This window comes from Arachis hypogaea, chromosome 10 (assembly GCF_003086295.3).
Source record: "Arachis hypogaea cultivar Tifrunner chromosome 10, arahy.Tifrunner.gnm2.J5K5, whole genome shotgun sequence".
Classification (NCBI taxonomy): domain Eukaryota; kingdom Viridiplantae; phylum Streptophyta; class Magnoliopsida; order Fabales; family Fabaceae; genus Arachis; species Arachis hypogaea.
Window position 1 is genome coordinate 33,780,494 of NC_092045.1, and position 24,068 is coordinate 33,804,561.

General features: G+C 39.9%; 1 protein-coding gene across 1 annotated transcript; it reads right to left on the reverse strand.

Annotated features, from left to right (window-relative positions):
• Positions 1–11,463: 11,463 nt before the first annotated feature.
• On the reverse strand, positions 11,464–12,211 carry LOC140175631 (uncharacterized). The gene is made up of 2 exons (XM_072204158.1): positions 11,891–12,211; positions 11,464–11,808 (listed from the first exon to the last, which is right to left on the reverse strand). The coding sequence occupies exons 1-2, from the start codon at positions 12,209–12,211 to the stop codon at positions 11,464–11,466; spliced, it is 666 nt and encodes a 221-aa protein (XP_072060259.1).
• Positions 12,212–24,068: the final 11,857 nt, after the last annotated feature.

Consider the following 24,068-nt stretch of genomic DNA (forward strand, 5'->3'; position numbering starts at 1 on the left):
TAGATAGATAGAATTTAGCATAGTTGCATGCATGTAGTTAGATGCATTGAATAAATTGCTTCCCTCTTAATCCTTCTCCTTTGATTGTGATTAGCATGAGGACATGCTATTGTTTAAGTGTGGGGGAATAAAAAACTTGATAATGGCCTAAAGTGGGTTTGGAATTTTTCTCAAAATAGAATTGGCATTGAAAGTATAGCTCCAAACCCAACAATTGACCAATATCAAATTTTTAATATTTCTAATACAAATTAACCGAGAGTAATTAAACCTCAGGCCGTCTTTCCTAGGAGTTGCAATTAAGTGTACAATTTATTGGCTATGGAAGGAAATGAGGGTTGGATAGCAAGACAAGCAAGAAATGTAAACGGCAAAAGAATAAAAAGGCAAGAAAGTGAATAGGCATGCAAATAATTAAATGAGAAAGCAATTAAAGCAATGAAAATAGAAATTTAGATTGTAAAAAGAGCTCTTGGTTAGAATTGGATAATTAAGGCTTGCTATCATAGTTGTGGACCACAAACATGGTAATTGTGTGTGGATTAATCCCAATTAGTCAACCCTACATCGAGGGTAAGTCAACTAGGCATAATTAATCTCAATCCCTAAGTCCTAAGTCAACACTATTTATGGGTCACGTAGAGTCAAGGAAAACTAAATTAATTAACAATCCTCATACAATGTGAAATGGACATCCACCACTCAAGTTCACCCAAACCACACAATTTTCCAACTAAGAGTGAGAAAAACTAGGCTAAAACCAACCTAAGCATTTTATCAAACACTTGGGAGGCATGAAAATAAAGCATGATAAAATAACAAGGAATAATAAAAACTACAACTACCAAAAGTAAATAAAGTAAGATAACAACTCAATTAGACAATAAAGAGACATAAAACATAAATTGCATTAAATGTAAATTAAAATGACAAGAGTGCGCATAAACATAAAAGACAACTAAAATGAGAAATTAACATGATAAACAAGGAAATTAATATAAGAGAACAAAGAAAGGTAGAAGAAACTTGATTAAAACAAGAATTAAAAAGGAAAATTACAAAGAAAGTAAACTAAGAAACCTAATTTCTAGAGCGAAGGGGGAGCTTTTCTCTCTAAAAAACAACCTACATAAAATGCTAAACTAACCCTAATTTCTCCCCCGTTTCACATGGAGTGAGGCCTTCTTTGATATAGCAAGAATCAGCTTCAGAAGGTTCCAAAATTGGGCTCTAGAGGCCCAAAAATTGCCTCCAGTGATTTTCATTAAGTGAGTCATGTGCTGGGACTTGTGCGTACGCACAGACGTGTGTGTACGCACACTTGCTGATTTTCTTCTTGTGCACACGCACAGAAGGTCGTGTGTACGCACACATGGCTTTGTGGTTCTGGTGCGTACATACAGTGGGTTGTGCGCATGCACACTCCAATGTGTGCTTCTCTTTTTTTTTCTTCATGTTTTCTCCCAATTCCCTTCTTTTCTTCCACTCTTATCAAGCCATTCCAACCTATTACACCTGAAATCACTCATCAAACCATCAAGGTATCGAATGGGATAGAAGTGGAATAAAAGTGATTAAAATAAGCACAAAATAACATGTTTTCACAATTAAGCTCAATTAAGAGAGAGAACACAAAAGTATGCTATTTGGATGAATAAATATGGTTTAAGTGATGAAATTCACTCAAATCAAACAAAAATATATCGTCAATGGAGAAGAGTGCCTCTACTATGCATCATCACAAGAAGAGTGCAAGAAGAAAGATGACATATGGTATCCCAATAGTAGTTACAGTAATCATATGATAGGTGATTAAAGTCTATTTAGTGACATCAATAAATCTGTTCGAGCTGGCATTAAACTTGGAGACGGAATGATCGTACAGGCAAATGGCAAAGGTACAATCACCGTTCACACCAAGATAGGAACTAAGAATATCCATGATTCTCTGTTATTTTTAAACTAGCATAGATCAGAATCTACTTAGTGTTGGCCACCAAATTATGGAAAAAGGCTGCGTATTACACTTTGAAGAAGACTCATTCACCATAAGTGAACGAAAAACTAAAAGACTTCAAGCAATAGTTAAAATGAAGAATAGGAGCTTTCCACTAAAATGGAGCTATATGATAGAAATTGCATTAAAGGTACAAGTAGATAATTGATGACTGTGGCATCAAAGATTTGGCCATTTTCGCTTTCATGGATTAAAGTTGATACATCAAAAGCAAGTAATGAGAGATCTACCAAGTATCACAAAGATTACTTAACCTTGCGAAGGATGCTTACTTAGCAAGCAACATCATCAACCATTTCCTTCTGGAACAGCTTGGCGAGCCAAGGATATGCTTGAATTAGTTCACACTCACGTTTGTAGTCCGATAAAGATTGCATCACTCAATAATAACAAGTACTTCATTCTCTTCATCGATGATTATACTAGAATGACGTGGGTATATTTTCTACGTGAAAGATCAAAAGTTTTTGGCATCTTCAAGAAGTTTAAGAAATATGTGGAAAAAAAGTGGTTGTAGCATCAAGGCACTTCATAGCGACAGAAGAACTAAATACAGTTCCAAAGAATTTAATAAATTCTACGAATAAAAGGGCGTCAAATGTCAACTCACAGTGAGATAAGCTCTTGAGAAAAATGGAGTATCTGAGAGAAAAAAAATAGAATTGTGATGGATATGGCACGCTCAATCCTCAAGGAGAAAAATCTGCCAAACATCATATCTTCTAGCCAGAAGCTATTTACACGACAGTATACCTATTAAATTGTTATCCCACTAAGGTATTAGAAAATAAAACTCCAATTGAAGCATGGAGTGGACGAAAATCTTTCGCAAAGCATCTAAGAGTCTTTAGATGTATATACTATGTTCTATATTCCCACACGAAAAAGAAGCAAGCTCAATGAGAAGACAAAAAAAATCTTCCTTGGGTATAGTACACAATCAAAAGAATATCGTGTGTATAACTTGCAAACGAAGAAACTCATAATGAATCGAGACGAGGAGTTCGATGAAAATGCTTCATGGGACTAGGAAGATGAAAAAGTCGAGAAATGAAGCAATGAAGTATCATAGCAATTACCTTCAAGACAAGAAGAACAAGAACGTGAAGAAGCAAGAATAAGTACCCTAATAGTAAAAGCAGCCACTAATTCTCCTCCCAAAAAAATTAGGCCTCTACAATATGTATATAAAACATGTAATTTTGTCAAGATCGATCCTACAAGCTTTGAAGAAGCAGAAAAGCACGAAGAATGGAGAAATACCATGAAAGAAGTGATGAGCGGATAATTTGTATGCTTTTTGGCATTGTTTTTAGTATGTTTTTAGTATGATTTAGTTAGTTTTTAGTATATTTTTATTAGTTTTTAGTTAAAATTCACTTTTCTGGACTTTACTATAGGTTTGTGTGTTTTTCTGTGATTTCAGGTATTTTCTGGCTGAAATTGAGGGTCCTAAGCAAAAATCTGATTCCGAGACCAAAAAGGACTGCAGATGCTGTTGGATTCTGACCTCCCTGCACTCGAAGCGGATTTTCTGGAGCTACAGAAGCCCAATTGGCGCGCTCTCAACGGCATTGGAAAGTAGACATCCTGGGCTTTCCAGAAATATATAATAGTCTATACTTTGCCCAAGATTTGATGGCCCAAACCGGCGCTCAAAGTCACCTACAGAAATTCCAGCGTTAAACGCCGGAACTGGCATAAAATTTGGAGTTAAACGCCCAAACTGGCATGAGAACTGGCGTTTAACTCCAGAAAAGGTCTCTACACGAAATTCCTTCATTGCTCAGCCCAAGCACACACCAAGTGGGCCCGGAAGTGGATTTTTCTGTCATTTACTCATTTCTGTAAACCTTAGGACACTAGTTTACTATTTATAGGATCTTTTGACATTGTATCAGAACCTTATGCAACTTTTGATGACCTTATGACATTTTACACCTTTCTTTGTGTACCTTCTACAGTATGAGTTTCTAAACCCCATGGTTGGGGGTGAGGAGCTCTGCTGTGTCTTGATGGATTAATGCAATTACTACTGTTTCTCATTCAATCATGCTTGCTTCCATTCTAAGATAATACTTGTTCTTAATCCGGATGAATGTGATGATCTGTGACAATCATCATCATTCTCAACTATGAACGCGTGCCTGACAACCACCTCCGTTCTACCTTAGATTAAGTAGTTATCTCTTGGGTTCTTTAACCGGAATCTTCGTGGTATACGCTAGACTGATGGCGGCATTCAAGAGAATCCGGAAGGTCTAAACCTTGTCTGTGGTATTCTGAGTAGGATTCAATGACTGAATGACTGTGACGTGCTTCAATCTCCTGAAGGCGGGGCGTTAGTGACAGACGCAAAAGAATCACTGGATTCTATTCCGGCCTGATTGAGAACCGACAGATGGAATGCCGTGCCGTGACAGGGCATTAGGAATCGTTCCAATGAGAGGATGGGAGGTAGCCATTGACAACGGTGAAACCCTACATACAGCTTGCCATGGAAGGAGACTTACGTGACTGAAGAAGAAGACAGTAGGAAAGCAGAGATTCAGAAGATGGAGCATCTCCAAACCTCAACCTATTCTCCATTACTGCAAAACAAGTAACCATTTCATGTTCCTTTGCTTTTTACAATCAATCCTGATAATTTCTGATATCCTGACTAAGATTTACAAGATAACCATAGCTTGCTTCAAGCCGACAATCTCTGTGGGATCGACCCTTGCTCACGCAAGGTATTACTTGGACGACCCAGTACACTTGCTGGTTAGTTGTGCGGGATTGCAAAAGTGTGATTGCAATTTCGCCCACCAAGAAGAAATCAAGATGATCGAGAAGAACAACATATGGAAACTAGTAGATCGCCCTTCAAATATAGATATCATTGGAGTCAAATAGGTATACAAGACTAAGCTCAATCCTTATAGATCTATTCATAAGCGTAAGGCAAGGCTCGTAGCTAAAGGATATGCACAAATTCCTAGGATGGATTTCACAAAGACATTAGCACCTGTAACTCGCTTAAATACAATAAGGGCGCTCATTACACTAGCCGCACAAAAGCAATGAAAAATCTATCAATTGGACGTGAAATTTGCCTTTTTAAATAAAGAATTGATGAAAAAAGTATACGTTGATCAATCACAAGGGTTCATTGTAGAAGGACATCAAGACAAGGTGCTAAGGCTAAAGAAAGCACTATATGGACTCAAGCAAGCTCTGCGAGCATGGTACAGTCAAATTGACAAATATTTCATTGATCATGAATTTAGGAGGAGTAAAAGTGAGCCTACACTCCACATCAATATACAAGGTAATTCAAACACTCTCATAGTTTCTTGTACGTAGACGATCTTATCTACACTGAAAACAATGAAACCATGATTAGAGAATTCAAAGAAGAAATGAAAAAGACATTTAAGATGACTGACTTATGATTGATACACTATTTTCTTGGCATTGAGGTAAACCAAAATGAAGATTGGAATTTTCATCTCGCAAAAGAAATACACTCAAAATTTGTTGCAAAGATTCAAGATGAATAATTGCAAAGCAGTATTTACTACTCTAGTCCATAATGAGAAATTACAAAAAGAAGATGGATCTAGAGAGGCAGATTTTTCAAAATACAGAAGTCTTATTGGAAGTCTCTGATGATTGGATTTTTGACGGTTTAGAATTTCTCAAATAAAATCTCGTCGAAGTATAGTCTCTAAACCAACAATAATCCTTTCATACAAAAGATTGTTTGTCACAAGTAACAAACCCCTAAATTTATAAACCGAAGTATTCAAACCTCGGGTCGTTCTCCCTAGGAATTACAATAAAGTGTCTTGTTATTGGTTTGAGTTGTTTTGGGGTTTTGATAAGAGGTATGAAAAGTAAATGGCAATGAAAATAAACTAACAACTATAAAAGGCTCTTGGCAAGGTATGAAAATTAGAAGTCCTATCCTAGTTATCCTTCTCAATTGTGATGAGAATTGTTCATTGCTACCACTTAGTTAACCCTTACTAAATAAAGGAAAGTCAAGTGGATGAATTGACTTGAGCCACAAGTCCTAGCCAACTCCCAAGGAAAGACTAGCTTTAGTGCACTCCAAACCAATTAGCAATCTCTCCAATTATCAATCAACAAAGGAATTAGATAACTCAAGTGTTACTAATTACTCTACCTAGGCCAAGAGGAAAAAAATCTACACTAAATCTAGAAGAGGCATTTCAACAAACACATAAAAGGCAATAAAAGTAAACAACATAAATTGCAAGAATTAAAGAGAGATCTAACTACAAAAACAAGAGATCAACAATGGAAAAGCAAAGAAGAACAATTATTATGAATTACCTCTTATTGAATTGGAAGAATGTAAAAGAAACAATACTAGATCTACAACAAAATGTAAGAACAACATAAAGGAAATTACAACAAAAGAATAGAAGAAGATGAATCTAACAACAAGGAATTGAAAGGTAGAAGTAGAAGAAAGCAAAGATTAAAACCTAGATCTAAGAGCTAATCCTAATCCTAATTCTAGAGAGAAGTGAGAGCTTCTCTCTCTAGAAACTACTTCTAAACTAATCCTAATGTGTGTGTAATGAATTGTAATCCCCTTTTCTCTTTAATCCTTGGCTTTAAATAGCAGTTTAGGCGCCAAAGTTGGTTGAGATTGGGCCCTACAACCCTTCAGAATTCGTTGGCCACGTTTTCATTAAAAAATCATAAACCAGCACCGACGCGTACGCGCACAGCACGCGCACGCGTCCATGGGGTGATTCGCAGGTGCGCGCAAGCGCCAGGTGCGCGCGCGTCCATGGGCGAGTTCAACTTCTTTGACTTTTCATGATTTCTCCACTTTGCATGCTTTCCCTCTTCACTCCTTTGATCCATTCCTAGCCCTTTCAATCTGAAATCACTAACAAACATATCAAGGCATCTAGTGGAATCAAAGGGAGATTAAAACCATCAAATTAAGGGTTGAAAAGAATGTTTTCACATCTAAGCACAAATAAGGAGATAATCACAAAACCATGCTATTTCAATGGATAAATGAGGGTAAAAGGTATTAAAAGCTCTTAAAATCAATGCAAGATAAACCGTCAAAATGGGGTTTATCAGTCTCCTTTATCTAACTACCACAAGATCTGACATCATGTATACAACAAGTCTATTGTCAAGATTCTTACAAAAGCTAAGTCAGAAGTACTATGGAGCTACAAGAAGGATCTTAAGATATCTACAAGGTACAAAGGATTATGGCATTCACTATAAATATACTAAAGATCCAAAACTACTTGGATATACTGACAGTGATTGGGCAGGATCAATTGACGATATGAAAAGCACTTCTGGATATGAATTTACACTAGGATCAAGAGTATTATCTTACCCATAAAAAAACAAGAAACTGTGGCTCAATCATCTGCTGAAGCTGGGTATGTTACAGCCGCAAATGATATTAGTCAAGCGATATGGATAAGAAAAATACTCGAAGAAATAGGAGAGCAACAAGAGGAACCAACAACTATGTTGTGCGACAGCAAGTCAGCAATAGCAATGACAAACAATCAAATCCATCATAATAGGACCAAGCATATAGCTATCAAGTATCATTTTATATGAGAAGACATATTGGAGAAAAAGATAAAGATCGAGTATTGCAACATAGATGAGTAACTGGCTAACATCTTCACCAAGGCACTACCAAGATCAAAGTTTGAACTATTTCGAGAAATACTCGGAGTTATACAAATGTGCATCAAGGAGGAGTATTGATTATGCTACACATTTATAGAATTCTCTAGAATTCTCATTTTCTTGTTTCATACATATAAATATCTAGATATTATGATGGAAACAACTAGAAGTTAAGTAAATAAATCAAGCACTAGAAATATCTAAGATTAGTATCTAGAAATATCAAGGTTAATATATAGAAATATCTAAAATTAAAAATTATCTAGAATCAATATATGGATCCTATAAATAGGCCATCGTGGAGTTTATTGTAACTGTTCGTCTACTCAGGTGTGCAGTGGATCGAGACGAACTGATGCTGAGTAGAGGCTTGAAGGGGCTAGGACCTGAGTTTAAGCTGCGAGTCTGGAGAAGGCTGCGGGCTGGGATCCGCGAGGTGACGATGTGGTGGGGCCACCTGCAAGGAAACCGACACTCAAGTCAGTATCCATACAAGAGGCAGCAATTTAGGGTTAGAATAGGTGACGTACCTCTGGGGAGGGGTAGGTCCCTTCCCTTTTATAGTCCGTACTCGGATGCGCCCCTTGTGGCCAGGCCCACCTTCCTGGAATCTTCTGCTAGTTGTCCAGGTTCCACATGGATGAGGAGGGCAAGGCAGATCCCTACCTAGCTCGGGTTGCGTGACCCGTCGGGTCAGTTGCTTAGGCCCGGACCCGGGTCGTTGATGGGTTAGGCCGGAATAGTGCCCCAACGTGCCAGATATGGCACAGCTCGTAGTTGGCACATTTGAACTACTTGCCCCCGCCAGCCGAGTTCTCACGGGGTTGAGAATTCTTGACGGAGTCTGTGCCCTTAAAGCGCGTGGCCTTTGCCTATTACCAGAAACGTCGCCTCAATTCTCGCGTCGAGCACTTAATGCACATTATGACTGGTTTGAAACTTGGGTAAAAAAACCCATTTTTCCCTTGCCTTTTGCACTTCCCAATGTTAGTTACTACCCTGTGTTTCCCCTGGTGGTTTTCATTCCTTCGTATTTCTCCCATCTACTGCTTCTACCATCATTATTCCCTTTCTTGCCTTCAACCTTCGCAAGCTTTATTATACTTTCTCTGGGATTCATTCTTCCTTTTCTCATAATTTCATGGTAAGTTTCTACTGCTTTTACCCTTATGGATGATTATTGTTCTACTCTTGCTTGTCACCATTGTTGCGTTGTTTTCTTCTATTGTTGATGATCAATCTTGCCTGTGTTTTAGTGCGTCACTATTAGGTAGTTTACAGGGGGTTACCATTAAGTGTATCAGTTTTGGCCTCTAATTTATTGTAGATTAGTGTACAGTAGAGTTGTAGCAGAACGTAGAATTAGTTTTCCTTTTCCCAACGTGCCAACCTCCAAAGTTTAGCTTTAAGTGGTGCCCCCACTGTAGGTATAGCACAACATCCCATTCTAAGAGCTCCTGTAGACTGTTATATATGGGTTACTTCTGACATGACGGACACGGTCTCTAAGATAACCCTTGAGGAGCTCTAGGGGTTTCGCAACTCCGATCTGTTCTACAGAGGTGGGTCCCGAGGAGGAGCATTACAACATGTTCGTTCCTGAGGACCGAAAACACATTTCTCACATAAATATGAACACCCCCGGATTGCCGATTGGATGTGGTGTACAAGCCCATGTTCACCAACATAGGGGTTCGGCTTCCCTTCTCCCCTTTTGTTATCTCTCTTTTGAATCGATGTGATGTGGCGCTGTCATAGTTACATCTGAACAGCTGGGCTTCTATTCGTTGTTTCGAGATGGTCTGTGAATACTTGGAGCTACCGATCTCGGTAGAGGTCTTCCTCTACTTCTTTCTTCTGACCAACCCTTTGAAAGAAGGAAAACATAAAAAAAGGATACATGTCGTTCTGAGCCGTGTAAGATCGACGGATCTTCGAGTTGTTCGAAGATTCATTTCACGGCTTTAAGAAAAAATACTTTAACATGTGACCCGCTGATGGTTGGCATCCCTTCTTGTTGACTTTAGATGGGGAACGCTGGATACCGACCTATTAGAGCTTCGGTACCAGGGCTAACATTTTCATAAAAAGTACTTATAATGGTCTAAGTCAGCAAAACTGGTACATCACTGATATATTATTGGCCATTTTTATCAAGAAAAATGTCAACCCCATCTGTTGATGGGTGACTCTGAGATGGGTAGAAGCTATGTGGGTGAGTCGTCGGGTTGTCCCCCTTTTTGATCTTATTTGCTCTAGCTTGTATACCTATTTAACATGGTCTAATGTATGGGCTTTGCTTCCTTGTTTCAGTATCCATGGCTGCCAAGCAGGTAGGTCTCAGCAACTTAATGGCCCAGTTCCTTCCGAGGAATAGCAATGATATCTCGAAAACCCATTCTGCCAAGGCTCCGTCTTCCCCCGCTCTCGAGGTTCAATTGTGGCCACCTCCTCAGGAAACCCTTGGTACCAGCGCTGGTGTGGTTTCCCCCTTCGAGGAGGTATTTCCAGTCTAGAGGGGGCGCTCACTGTGATGGAGAATAACTTCGATGCTAGGGGATTCATTGATTCCCAGCTTTTGCCAGGCACCAATGACTTTTTCCATGGTGGTGACTTGGCCTTTCAGGCTAGGTGGGTGTATCATTGCATGCTCCGTGCTGTAACTATCACGAGAAAGGCGAAACCCGTTCTGGCCCAGGATGGATTATTGGATGGGAAGTATTGCTTAGCATTGCAAGAAGTTGGTAGTTTAAAGGCTGAGATGGAAACCGTCAAGACTAAGTTGGCAATCATAGAAAAAAAGCTGAAGGTTTCTAATGGAATCGTGGCTCCCCTTGCCGACCGGGAGTTGACCTTGGAGAGCCAGCTTGGTGCTGCTTTAGGTCGGGTGACCACGACAAAGACTAAGGTTGCAGACCTGAAGAAGAAGTTGGCTGAAGCCGTTGCCTTGGCATATGCTGCCAATACCGAAGTCATAGGCTTGAAGGATGAGGTCGTCAGCTTAAAGAAGAAGAATAAAGAAATTGTCAAGAATGCCCGCGATGTGATTGGGGGTATCGAGGAGGCGATCAAGGCACAGGTCAAGCTGTTGTCTCCCGACTTCGACACCTCGGCGATTGGGGCCTTCAAGACTATCCAGCATGGTAAGATAGTCGACATTCCAAGAAAGTAACTTGTAATTTCTTTCATTGGACTTGTACTTTTGTATTCTCCTTAACTAGGCCGATTTGGCGACTCACCTTGTAATCGATCTTTCAGACTTGTAGTTTTCTTAGAACGCATCGTAAATGATTATCATTAGGCTATTATCGTGCCTTTCCTTTTAACCGTTTTCATTCGCTAGAATGCGTTGGTTATCTTGCTTGTTGTGTCCCCATTTGGCTATCAAATTTTTAGTCGTTGCATGCTGGGTATTCGCGACTTGCTTTTGGCTCCCGGGGTGATCAGTCCCGAGGTGTTGTCGAGTCATGTGGGCCTTGCAAAGCTTTCGTCATAGGCCTCGTGAGAAAAATTCCGAGTAACCAGGAAAACGTATGCATGGTCAGTAAAATAGTTATAATGACAATAAAATAAAGAAAACAATTGAACTAGGTACGTTATAGAGGCAATATATTCGCAACTTATAGAAATAAGACAAGGTTTGTGGAAAAGTGACCGCAAAAATGGTGGGTCGTCCGTCATGAGTAGAACCTTTTCAGGTTTGCTACATTCCATGTTCTCGGGACGTCGTTCCCATCTAGCTTCTCCACCTTTTAAGCACCTTTCCCGATGACTTCTTTTACTCTATACGGGCCTTCCCAGTTTACTGCCAATTTGCCTTCTCCTGGGGTTGGTAGGCCAATATCATTGCAGCGTAATACCAGGTCGCCTTCCTCAAAACTCGTGCCGAGGACTTTCCCATTGTACCACAGTGCCATTATTTGCTTCAATGCAGTTTCTGTCAAATGAGCCATCTCCTTTGTCTCGTCGATCAGGTACGTCTCCATAGCTTTTTCACCACTACCGAGGAGTAATCTCGGGCTCGGTTCCCCAATCTCAACTGGAATCACTGCGTCTACCCCATAGGTAACCCAGAAAGGCGTTTCTCCAATGAAGGACTAGGGTGTTGACCACGAGCCTTTTGTTTTGATCGAGTTACTTTTTAAGCCCTTTGAGAACAACTTTGTTTGCCGCCTCTACCTGACCATTGCTTTGTGGGTGTTCTACCGAATAGAACTTCTGCTTAATCCCTAGCCCGGAGAGAAACTCTCCGAACTTCTTGTCCACAAACTGTGTCCCATTCTCTGATATCACGGCTTTAGGAATTCCAAATCTAGTGATCACTTGTCTCCACATGAATTTTCGACAATTTGTCGATGATATGCTGGCCAGCAGCTCCGCTTCTACCCATTTAGTGTAGAAGTCAATGGCTACTATCAGATGCTTGACTTGCCCATGTATGACCGGGAATGGCCCCAAGAGGTCGACTCTCCACTGAGTGAAGTGTCGAGAGCCTATCATGGAGCTTAATTCTCTTGCCGGAGCCTTGTAGAAATTGGCATGTTCCTAGCATTTCCTGCACTACTTGACGAACTCTTGTGCATCTGACATAATTGTGAGCCAGTAGTATCCGACTCTGATGAGCTTCTGGGCCAATGCTTTTCCTCCGATGAGGTGGCCGTAGCACCCCTCGTGGACTTCGCTTAGGACGTAGTTTGTTTGGTCAGGGCGTAGGTATTTTAGCAGAGGTTGGTTGAGCCCTCTTTTGTATAGCTGACCCTGTATCACCACATACTTAGCTGCTTCTCTTTTTGTTGCTCTGGCCTTCTTCTCGTCTTCAGGGAGTTTGCCACATTCCAAAAAATGAAGAATTGGGTCCATCCACGAAGGGGGGACTCAACAATAGGGTGATGCACAGGGCCACTGATGGCTCCGTTGCTATTCCCTAGATCAAAGATCGGTTCCCCGTGCCAGGTTTCGTGCTCGCCAGCTTGGACAAGAGATCAGCCCTGGCGTTCTTTTCCCTGGGTACATGCTGGATCGTTACCTCTTCAAAATCCTTACAAAGCTTCTTCACTTTCTCTAGATATTTTTGAAGTGAAAAATCCCTGGCTTGGTAATTACCGTTGACTTGAGGGGTCACGATTTGAGAATCACTGTTGAATTCAACCCTCGATACACCGACCTCCTTAGCTAGGACCAACCCTCCTATCAAATATTCATATTCCACCTGGTTGTTAAAAACCGGAAAGTCAAACTTGATTCACTGCTCATAAATCATTCCTGCGTGGCTTTCAAGAATTATCCCTGTTCCCCCAAATTCTTGGTTGGAGGCTCTGTCCACATGGAGCTTCCACCATGTATTCGTACTCCCGGGCGAGTCTCGTGTCACTTCCACGAGAAAATCTGCCATCACTTGGGCCTTGATTGGATGTCTAAGTTCATATCGCAGGTCGTACTGGGATAGTTTGACCTCCCATGTCATCATGCGACCTGCCAAGTTGATTTTTTGTAGGACTTAGGGATAGCTTGGTCAGTTCTTAGTGTGACCGAGTGATCTTGAAAGTACTGTCTCAACCTTCGAGATAAGATCAACAGGGTGTAGGCCAGTTTTTCTAACTTGGTATATCTTTGCTCCGCCCCTTAGAGCATCTTACTAATGAAATACATTGGCTGCTGGCTCTTGTCTTCTTCTTGGATGAGAATGGCCACCATGGCTTGTTCCGTCACTGCCAAATACAGAATCAAAGGTTCACCTTCTTTCGGCTTGTAGAGAACAGGGGATGATGAAAGTATTCTCTTGAAGTGGTTGAATGCCTCCTCGCAAGCCGGGGTCCATTTAAAGGATATACCTTCTTTCATCAGATTGAAAAAGGGAAGAGCCTTCTCTGCCGAGGCTCCGAGGAAGCGAGATAAAGTCGTGAGCTTTCCAGCCAACCTCTGCACATCTTTGACACATCTTGGGCTCGTCATTTCGAGGATGGCTTAACATTTGTCTGGATTGGCATCTACCACCCCCCCTTTGTGTTATTATGAAGCCGAGGAACTTCCCAACTTCCATGGCAAATGCATATTTGAGGGAATTGAGCCTCATGTTGTGTTTCAAAGTGCCCTGAAGACAGTTTCGAGGTCGTCGACCAGGTTGCTTGGCTCTGCTGTTTTTACCAAGACATCATCAACGTATACCTCAACTAACTTACCGATGAGGATGCCAAAAACTTTGCTCATCAACCATTGGTAGGTAGCTCCTGCGTTCTTCAGTCCAAATGGCATTACTCTATAGTAGAAGGTCCCTGTTAGCGTTATAAACGCCGTTTTCTCCTTGTTAGAACGGTGCATCGAGATTTGATTACACCCAGAGTATGCATCCATGAAGCTCAGTGGTGCGGTGTTTCTAACCACAGACTAACTGGCAAGTGCACCGGGTCTTACCAAGTAATACCTCAGGTGAGTGAGGGTCGATTCCACGAGGATTGATGGACTAAGCAACAATGGTTGACTGATTGGCTTAGTTAGGCAAACAAAAAAGAGTGTTTTGGTATTCAAAGAGCATTAAACATAGACAAATAAAGAAGTTGGGAATAATATAATGAGAAAACAGTTATGGCTTTGGACATATCTATTTTCTGGATTGGCTTTTCTTACTAACTATTTTAATTATGCAAGATTTAATTCATGGTAAACTATATGTGACTAGACCCTAATTCCTTAGACCTTCCTAGTCTCCTCTAAAATTCATTAACTGCCAATTCCTTGGTCAATTAAATCCAATTAGAAGCTGCATGATCAAATTCCAGTTTATATGCCACAAGAATCCGAATTATCCAAAAATAAAGGGATTATATGTCACGTATCCCGTTAAATACAAACAATTAGAAATTCAGGATAATATGTTTCCAAGCTGTTGTTCAAGTAAAGAGCTTTTCCAAGTTATACAAGAACTCAATTAGAACATGGGTCATACTTCCGTTCCACCCAAATTCATAAAATAAAGAACGAAAACAATTATTGAAATATAAATCAAAACATAAATTAAATTAGAAAGAGCAAATGAATCAATCCATACAATAGACAGAGCTCCTAACCTTAACAGTGGAGGTTTAGTTGCTCATGATTGAGAGAGAAAATAAGGATTCCGGTAAAATGTCTAATACGGAATGAGGTAGTCTGGAATGAAAATTGGAATCCCTTTTTATAACTAATCCTAATTAATTTAAAATCTAATATCTAAAATTAAGATAATATCTTTTCGTATTTTAAAAATCAAATTTGAATTTAAATCAAAATTAATTATAACAATCATCAAGTCTTCAATTGATGGATGGGGACCACTTGATTCCTTCACTCTGCAGCCTCTGATCTATGCTTTGTAGGCTGAAAACTGGGTCAAAAGCAGCCCAGAAAACGCCCCCAGCGTTTTCTGCACGTGGCGCACGTCACGTGGACGCGTCAGTCACGCGTATGCGCCACTAAGAAAATCTTCAAATCACGTGTACGCGTCAGTCACGCGCACACGTCACCATGGAAAGCTCTAAATCACGCGTACGCGTCAGTCACGTGTATGCGTCGCTTCTCGCTGCCATCTCCTTTTGTTCTTGTGCTGCAGAAACTCCATCAAATCCAGCCGAATGCTACCTAAAATAAACAAAATTGCAAAAGACTCAAAGTAGAATCCATATTGGCTAAAAGATAATTAATTCTTTATTAAACTCAACAAATTAGATGCAAATTCACTAGGAAAAGATAGGAAAGATGCTCACGCATCACAACACCAAACTTGAATTGTTGCTTGTCCTCAAGCAACCAAAACTAATATAAGCTTAGGATGTGAATTTGCATGAGAATGAGAATTCGATTAAGCTCATGTCTCTTCTTATAGTGGGGTTTACAACTGCAATCCTGAATAATTTTGGCATCTCACTCTCCTTTGAATCAGAAGAATGTTACTGTCATTTGGAATTAGAATCCGGATAATATTATGAATTCTCTGATCTTTTGTAGCTCAATTTAATCCTTGAACACAGCAATTTTTTTCTTTGGTGCTTTGCACCTTGAGCCTAGCCGTGACTTCAAATGTTTTGTCTCAAGCTTTACTTGACACAGAAACACCACAAGCACTTAACTGGGGAATTCTCTTTAAGTTCTAAATATTTTCATTATTATTAATTTTTTTAGTTACTCCCAGACAGTGGTGCTCAAAGCCTTTGGCGTACTCTGTAATTGATCTCGACTATAAATGTTTTGTCTCAAGGATTACTTGACACAAGAACACCACAAGCATGTGACTTAGGAAAACAACTTTTTGAGCTTTTAATCATATCTGACCTCCCTACTCATTGATGCTCAGAGCCTTGGACCTTGCTTTTATTTTTCTTTTGTTGTTTCGTTTGATTTAAGGATTAAACTTTCATTAATTTCAGAGAAATCATAATAATCTCTAAATTCCTATTCCTTGTACATCAACATTATTTTATTCAAATTTAAATATGCACTGTTCATGTCATGCATTCAGAATCACAGAAAATACCACCACATTTAAGTAAATAAGACTACTCATAAAATTAACTCAATTTCTCATGCAATACATTACTTCTGTATTTTTTATTTGAATTCAACCTCAGTGGGTAATACATGAGACATCTTTTCAGAATTAAAGCATTTAAGGGAAAACTAAACTAGACCTAGGATTCTTACTAATGAAGGATCATGCAACGGACAAAGCAAAATAGCAGAAAACTAGAACATAACATAGAAAAAGAGGGAAGGAATAAAAAATATGAAAGGAACTCAACCACCTTAGTTATCCTAGCAGTCGTTTTATTCTTCAGGTTGTGCTCCTCCGTGAAGATGATTCGCCTCCCTTTTGTTGCCATAGGAATAAACAGAAAACCCTTAAGCAAAGCGTCAACACCAAACTCAAAGGTTTACTTGTCCTCAAGCAAAGAAGAACTGAAAATAGAAAGAGACAAATATTATGATGAAAGAAAAAGAAAAGGATAAAATAACAAGAGAGAATTAGGATTGGGAGAGGGGGAAAGAAAATTAAAACTGGGCGGCGAACTAGTGGAGTTGTACGGTGCAGGCAACGCGTATGCGTGCAGCACGCGTACGCATGGGGCGCGAAATTTTCTTAATGACGCGTAAGCATCAAGCACGTGTCCGCGTGTCCTGGGTTTTGCGCGATTCGCGCGAAGCCAGCCGCGTGCACGCACAACTCGCTGTTCACGTGGCTTGGAAACTAATATTTTCAGACGACGCGTGCGCATCATGCACGCGCACGTGTGGATGGCCATCTTTGCAAATGACGCGCACGCGTCAGGGACGCGTACGCGTGAACAAGTTTTGTGCTTCTAGCATACTTCTAGCCCCAAGCCAGCACAACTCTCTGCCCAAATACATATTTACGCCGTTTTTCCAAGTCACGCGTACGCATCAGTGATGCATACGCGTGGTGTGCCAAAATCACAAATGACGCGCATGCGTGGGGTGCGTGTTTGCGAGGGCTTGTTTGTGCGAAAGGCATCATCCCTGCGCCGCTCCCGTGCAACTCTCTATTCATTTTTTTTATTTTTCATGCACCCCATCTGACGCGTATGCGTAAGCGACGCTTGCGCGTCGGGTGCTCTTCTTTTTTTTCGGTTTCTATTCTAAAATAGCTGCATGATCAGAAAATTAGTAAGAACTCAATAAATATCAAATAAGTAAGAAAACTACTACTACGAAAAATAACTAAGAATACAAAATTATCGGGTTACCTCCCGACAAGCGCTTCTTTAACGTCACTAGCTTGACGGTCAGTTCTGCTAGTTCAGCAGATGAGTGGACCTCTGGCGATCAATCTCGCCTCCAAGATAGTGCTTCAACCTTTGGCCATTCACTGTAAATTTCCTATCTGACTTATCTTTCTGTATTTTCACATGACCATATGGTGAAGCTCTGGTAACCACAAACGGTCCTGACCACCGGGATTTCAGCTTCCCGGGAAAGAATTTGAGCCTTAAATTATATAGAAGCACTATTTGTCCTGGCTCAAAGACTCTGATGGCAATCTTCTTGTCATGCAGTAGCTTGATTCTCTCCTTATAGAGCTTGGCATTCTCATAGGCTGAATATCTGAATTCATTAAGCTCATTCAACTGAAGCATTCACTTAATTCCTGCAGCTTCTGAATCAAGGTTCAGATACCTGATTGCCCAGTAAGCTTTATGCTCCAGCTCAACTGGCAATTGACAGGCTTTGCCATTGGTGCACGAAAATTACTTCACACTATGTAATTCCGCACAACTAACCAGTAAGTGCACTGGGTCGTCCAAGTAATACCTTACGTGAGTAAGGGTCGAATCCCACGGAGATTGTTGGCTTGAAGCAAGCTATGGTTATCTTATTATTCTTAGTCAGGATACCAATAGGGTTCTTTAATTTCAATTGTAAAAAGAATGAAAGGGCATACAATAAATAATTGTTACGCAATAATGGAGAATATGGTGGAGTTTTAGAGATGCTTTCTCCTTTGAATTCCTGCAACATAATGCTTTCTCACTTTCATACATGCAAGGCTCCTTCCATGGCAAGCTGTATGTAGGGCAACACCGTTGTCAATGGTTACTTCCCATCCTCTCAGTGAAAATGGTCCAAATGCTCTGTCACAGCATGGCTAATCATCTGTTGGTTCTCGATCATGTCGGAATAGGATCCATTGATCCTTTTGCGTCTGTCACTATGCCCAACACTCGTGAGTTTGAAGCTCGTCACAGTCATCCAATCCCTGAATCCTACTCGGAATACCACAGACAAGGTTTAGACTTTCCGGATTCTCAAGGATGCTGCCAATGGATTCTAGCTTATACCACGAAGATTCTGATTAAGGAATCTAAGAGATACTCATTCAATCTAATGTAGAATGGAGGTGATTGTCAGGCACATGTTCATTGGTGGAGAATGGTGATGAGTGTCACGGATCATCACATCCTTCATATTGAAGCGCGAATGAACATCTTAGATAGAAACAAGCGTGTTTGAATGGAAAACAGAAATAATTGCATTAATTCATCGAGACGCTGCAGAGCTCCTCACCCCCAACAATGGAGTTTAGAGACTCATGCCATCAAAGAGTACAAAATTCAGATCTAAAATGTCATGAGATACGAAATAAGTCTCTAAAAGTTGTTTAAATACTAAACTAGTAACCTAGGTTTACAGAAAATGAGTAAATTAAGATGGATAGTGCAGAAATCCATTTCTGGGGCCCACTTGGTGTGTGCTGGGGCTGAGACTTAAGCTTCTCACGTGCCTGGACTGTTTCTGGAGTTGAACTCCAGGTTGTAACCTGTTTCTGGCATTGAACTCTAACTTGCAACCTATTTCTGGCACTGAACACCAGACTGCAACATGGAACTGGCGTTAAACGCCAGTTTACATAGTTTATCTTCACGCAAAGTATGGAGTATTATATATTGCTGGAAAGCCCTGGATGTCTACTTTCCAACCCAATTAAGATCAAGCCAATTGGACTCCTGTAACTCCAAGAAATCCATTCCGAGTGCAGGGAGGTTAGAATCCAACAGCATCAGCAGTCCTTTTTCAGCCTAAATCAGAATCCCTCAATTTCGGCCAGAGAATATCTGAAATCACAGAAAAACACACAAACTCATAGTAAAGTCCAGAAATATGAATTTTGCCTTAAAACTAATAAAAATCTATTAAAAGATAACTAAAACATACTAAAATCTACATGAAATTACTCCCAAAAAGCGTATAAAATATCCGCTCATTACAACACCAAACTTAAACTGTTGTTTGTCCCCAACCAACTAGATAAATAAAATAGGATAAAAAGAAATTAAGGAGCAATAATATCTCATAGTTTTAAGTGAAGCTCAGATTCCAATTAGATGAGCGGGACTAGTAGCGTTTTGCTTCTGAACAGTTTTGGCATCTCACTTTATCCTTTGAAATTCAGAATGATTGGCATCCATAGGAACTCAGAATTCAGATAGTATTATTGATTCTCCTAGTTTAGTATGTTGATTCTTAAACACAGTTATTTTATGAGTCTTGGCCATGGCCCTAAGCACTTTGTTTTCTAGTATTACCACCGGATACATAAATGCCACAGACACATAACTGGGTGAACCTTTTCAGATTGTGACTTAGCTTTGCTAAAGTCCCCAATTAGAGGTGTCCAGAGTTCTTAAGTACACTCTTTTTCCTTGGATCACGACTTTAACCACTCAGTCTCAAGCTTTTCACTTGGACCTGCATGCCACAAGCACATGGTTAGGGACAGCTTGATTTAGCCGTTTAGGCCTAGATTTATTTCCTTGGGCCCTTGATGAGCGGATAATTTGTATACTTTTTGGCATTGTTTTTAGTATGTTTTTGGTATGATATAGTTAGTTTTTAGTATATTTTTATTAGTTTTTAGTTAAAATTCACTTTTCTGGACTTTACTATGAGTTTGTGTGTTTTTCTGTGATTTCAGGTATTTTCTGGCTGAAATTGAGGGACCTGAGCAAAAATCTGATTCAGAGACTAAAAAGGACTGCAGATGCTGTTGGATTCTGACCTCCCTGCACTCGAAGTGGATTTTCTGGAGCTACAGAAGCCCAATTGGCGCGCTCTCAACGGCGTTGGAAAGTAGACATCCTGGGCTTTCCAGCAATATATGATAGTCCATACTTTGCCCAAGATTTGATGGCCCAAACCGGCGTACAAAGTCACCCTCAGAAATCCCAGCGTTAAACGCCGGAACTGGCACCCAAATGGGAGTTAAACGCCCAAACTGGCATAAAAGCTGGCGTTTAACTCCAAGAAGAGTCTCTACACGAAAAATGCTTCATTGCTCAGCCCAAGCACACACCAAGTGGGCCCGGAAGTGGATTTTTATGTCATTTACTCATTTCTGTAAACCTTAGGCTACTAGTTTTCTATAAGTAGGACCTTTTACTATTGTATTTGGAGACTTTGGTAGCTATCTTCATTTTATGCTATCTTAGATCATTGGGAGGCTGGCCATTCGGCCATGCCTAGACCTTATGCTTATGTATTTTCAATGGTGGAGTTTCTACACACCATAGATTAAGGTGTGGAGCTCTGCTGTACCTCGAGTATTAATGCAATTACTATTGTTCTTCCATTCAATTCCGCTTGTTCTTTATCCAAGATATCACTTGTTCTTCAACTTGATGAATGTGATGATTCGTGACACTCATCATCATTCTCACCCATGAACAAGGTGACTGACAACCACTCTTGTTCTACAAGCGATCAAGGCTCTAGTGAATATCTCTTGGATTCCTGATTGCACGATGCATGGTTGATCGCCTGACAACCGAGTGCTCGTCTGACAAACGAGCCAACCATTCCGTGAGATCAGAGTCTTCGTGGTATAGGCGAGAACTGATGGCAGCATTCAAGAGAATCCGGAAGGTCTAACCTTGTCTGTGGTATTCTGAGTAGGATTCAATGATTGAATGACTGTGACGTGCTTCAAACTCCTGAGGGTGGGGCGTTAGTGACAGACGCAAAAGAATCACTGGATTCTATTCCGGCCTGATTGAGAATCGACAGATGAATTCCGCTATGCTGTGACAGAGCATATGCAATCGCTTTCACTGAGAGGATGGGAGGTAGCCATTGACAACGGTGAAACCCTTGCTTAAGCTTGCCATGGAAAGGAGTAAGAAGGATTGGATGAAGACAGTAGGAAGGCAGAGAGACGGAAGGGAAGGCATCTTCATGCGCTTATCTGAAGTTCCTACCAATGAATTACATAAGTATCTCTATCTTTACCTTTGTGTTATTTTCGTTCATCACCATTACTATTTGAGTTTGCCTGACTAAGATTTACAAGATGACCATAGCTTGCTTCAATACTAACAATCTCCGTGGGATCGACCCTTACTCGCGTAAGGTTTATTACTTGGACGACCCAATGCACTTGCTGGTTAGTTGTGCGAAGTTGTGTAATGCCATGGTATTGAACTACCAAGTTTTTGGGGTTCATGACCGGGGATTATGAGAGTTGTGAAAAAGTATAGTTCACAATTTCGCGCACCAGCCCTCCTATCCATTGATGCTCAAAGCCTTTGATCCTTTTTACCCTTGCCTTTTGGTTTTAAGGGTTATCAGCTTTTTCTTTTTCTTTATCCAATGATTCCTTTTTTTCACTGCTTTTTCTTGCTTCAAGAATCAATTTCATGATTTTTCATATCAGCAATAATATTTCTCTTGTTTATCATTCTTTTAGGAGCCAACAATTTTAACATTCATGAAATTTAGTATCAAAAATATGCACTGTTCAAGCATTCATTCAGAAGACAAAAAGTATTGCCACCACATATAAATAATTAGAATTTTCCTTATTAAGAACTCGAAAAAATTAAATTTCCTCTTTATTCTAAAAATTTACTATTTTATTCATGTTTGATGATAATGAGAAAAATAAATTATAGCTTAATTGGAAATAAAATCAAAATAGATATACTAATTACTACTACTCCTATATAACTTCTAAGGCAAATTCCTATAAGAACAACTATCACAGAGTTAAAGCTAAGATTAGGACTCAACAACCTTTATTTTGAGAATTGGATGTTCCTCTAGTCTGTGGGGTGCTTGGTCCTTCAAGAGATAGTTTTTGAGCTTCAGTTCCTTCAAGTCACGCCTTTGCTCTTCTTGTTCCCCAAGTAGTTTGCAAAGCATGCTATTTTGATTATTCTGTTCTTCCTTTATTTGGTCCATAGCTTCTTGCAGCTTAGTAACAGATGCTTCAAGATGTTCCCAATATTCAATTTGAGGGATTTCCGGGAGGAATTCCTATGCTCTCCTCTTAATGGAGTCATTCTGCACTTGTTGCCTTTCCATTGATATTTTAGTGATTGGTCGCTCAACTGAGATATACTCAGTTATCCCCATCTTCACTCCAGCATATTTGCATAGCATAGAGATTAAGCTTGGATAAGCCAACTTGGCATCTTTGGAGTTCTTGTTTACAATTATGTAAAGTTCACACGAAATCAATTGATGAACTTCTACTTCTCTTCCCAACATAATGCAATGGATCATTACTGCTCTTTTAATGGTGACTTCAGAACAGTTGCTAGTGGGCAATATAGAATGCCCAATAAAGTCCAGCCAGCCTCTGGCGACTGGTTTGAGATATTCTCTCTTGAGTTGATTTGGGACGCCCTTGGTGCTGGTGGTCCACCTGGTTCCAAGGATGCATATGTCCTCTAGAATCTTTTCCAGGCCCTTGTTTGTTCTCATCATTCTTCTATTAAAAGAGTCTGGGTCATCTTTCAGCTGAGGCAGCTTAAAGATCTCCCTGATTTTGTCAGGGTGGATGTGAACAATCTTTCCTCTAACCAAGGTCCGATAGTCATATAGGGCAATTTCAGATATTCTCTGCCTGTCTGTTTGCCATAGATTAGCATAGAATTCCTGAACCATGTTTCTTCCCACCTTTGTTTCAGGATTAGCTAGGACTTCCCAGTTCCTGTTTCAAATTTGCTCTTGGATCTCCGAATATTCGTCTTCTTTCAGATCGAATCTAACTTCTGGGATCACTGACCTTAGACCCATTATTTTGTAGTAATGGTCTGAATGTTCTTTGGTTAAGGACTTCCCTTGATTCCAAAGTGGTTTTGGAATACTCACTTTCTTGCCTCTTGGAGTGGGTTGTTTTCCTTTAGGAGCCATGATCTTAGTGGGTATGGTTTAGTGATCACGGATAAACACACCAAACTTAGAGGTTTGGTTGTCCTCAAGTAAAAGAAAGGAAAGGAGAGGGATAGAAGGAGAGCTAGTATCGAATGGTGGATGAGAGGAGGGAGGCCGAATGTGGATTTAAAGGGAGGGGGTGGGTTTTCGAAAATTTTGAAGAGAGATAAGATAGAAGATTGATTTGTAAAAGATAAATATGATATGAAAAAGATATAATTTAAAATAAAAAAGTTGTGAAAGATATTTGAAAAAGATAAATCTGAATTTTTTTATTTTGAAAAAGATTTGAAAAGATAATTGAGTTTTTTTTTAAAAAAAAATTGAAAAGAAGTTGATGGGATTTGAAAAGGATTTGTGTTTATGAATTAAGATACATTTGATATTTTTGAATAAAGGGATTTTAGAAATTGGGATTAAAATTTTTGGAATTGAAGGGTGAGAGTTTGTAACATGTTTATGCAAGAAATCATGAATTGAAACATAAAAATTGGAAAAAATGTGAAGTAAAAACGAATTTACCTCCTCCCCACAATCCTGGCGTTAAATGCCCAAACGTTGCATGTTTTGGGCGTTTAACGCCCATGTGCAGCTTCTCCTGGGTATTCAATGCCCAACTGTTGCTTCTAGCTGGCGTTGAACGCCAGGAACTCCCTTG

Excerpts from the sequence above, each read along its gene's own strand:
- LOC140175631 (XM_072204158.1), bottom strand. The coding sequence starts at position 12,211 with ATGATAGGCTCTCGACACTTCACTCAGTGGAGAGTCGACCTCTTGGGG. Across the intron at positions 11,809-11,890 it reads ACCCACAAAGCAATGGTCAG|TCCTTCATTGGAGAAACGCC; the intron begins GTAGAGGCGGCA and ends TCAACACCCTAG.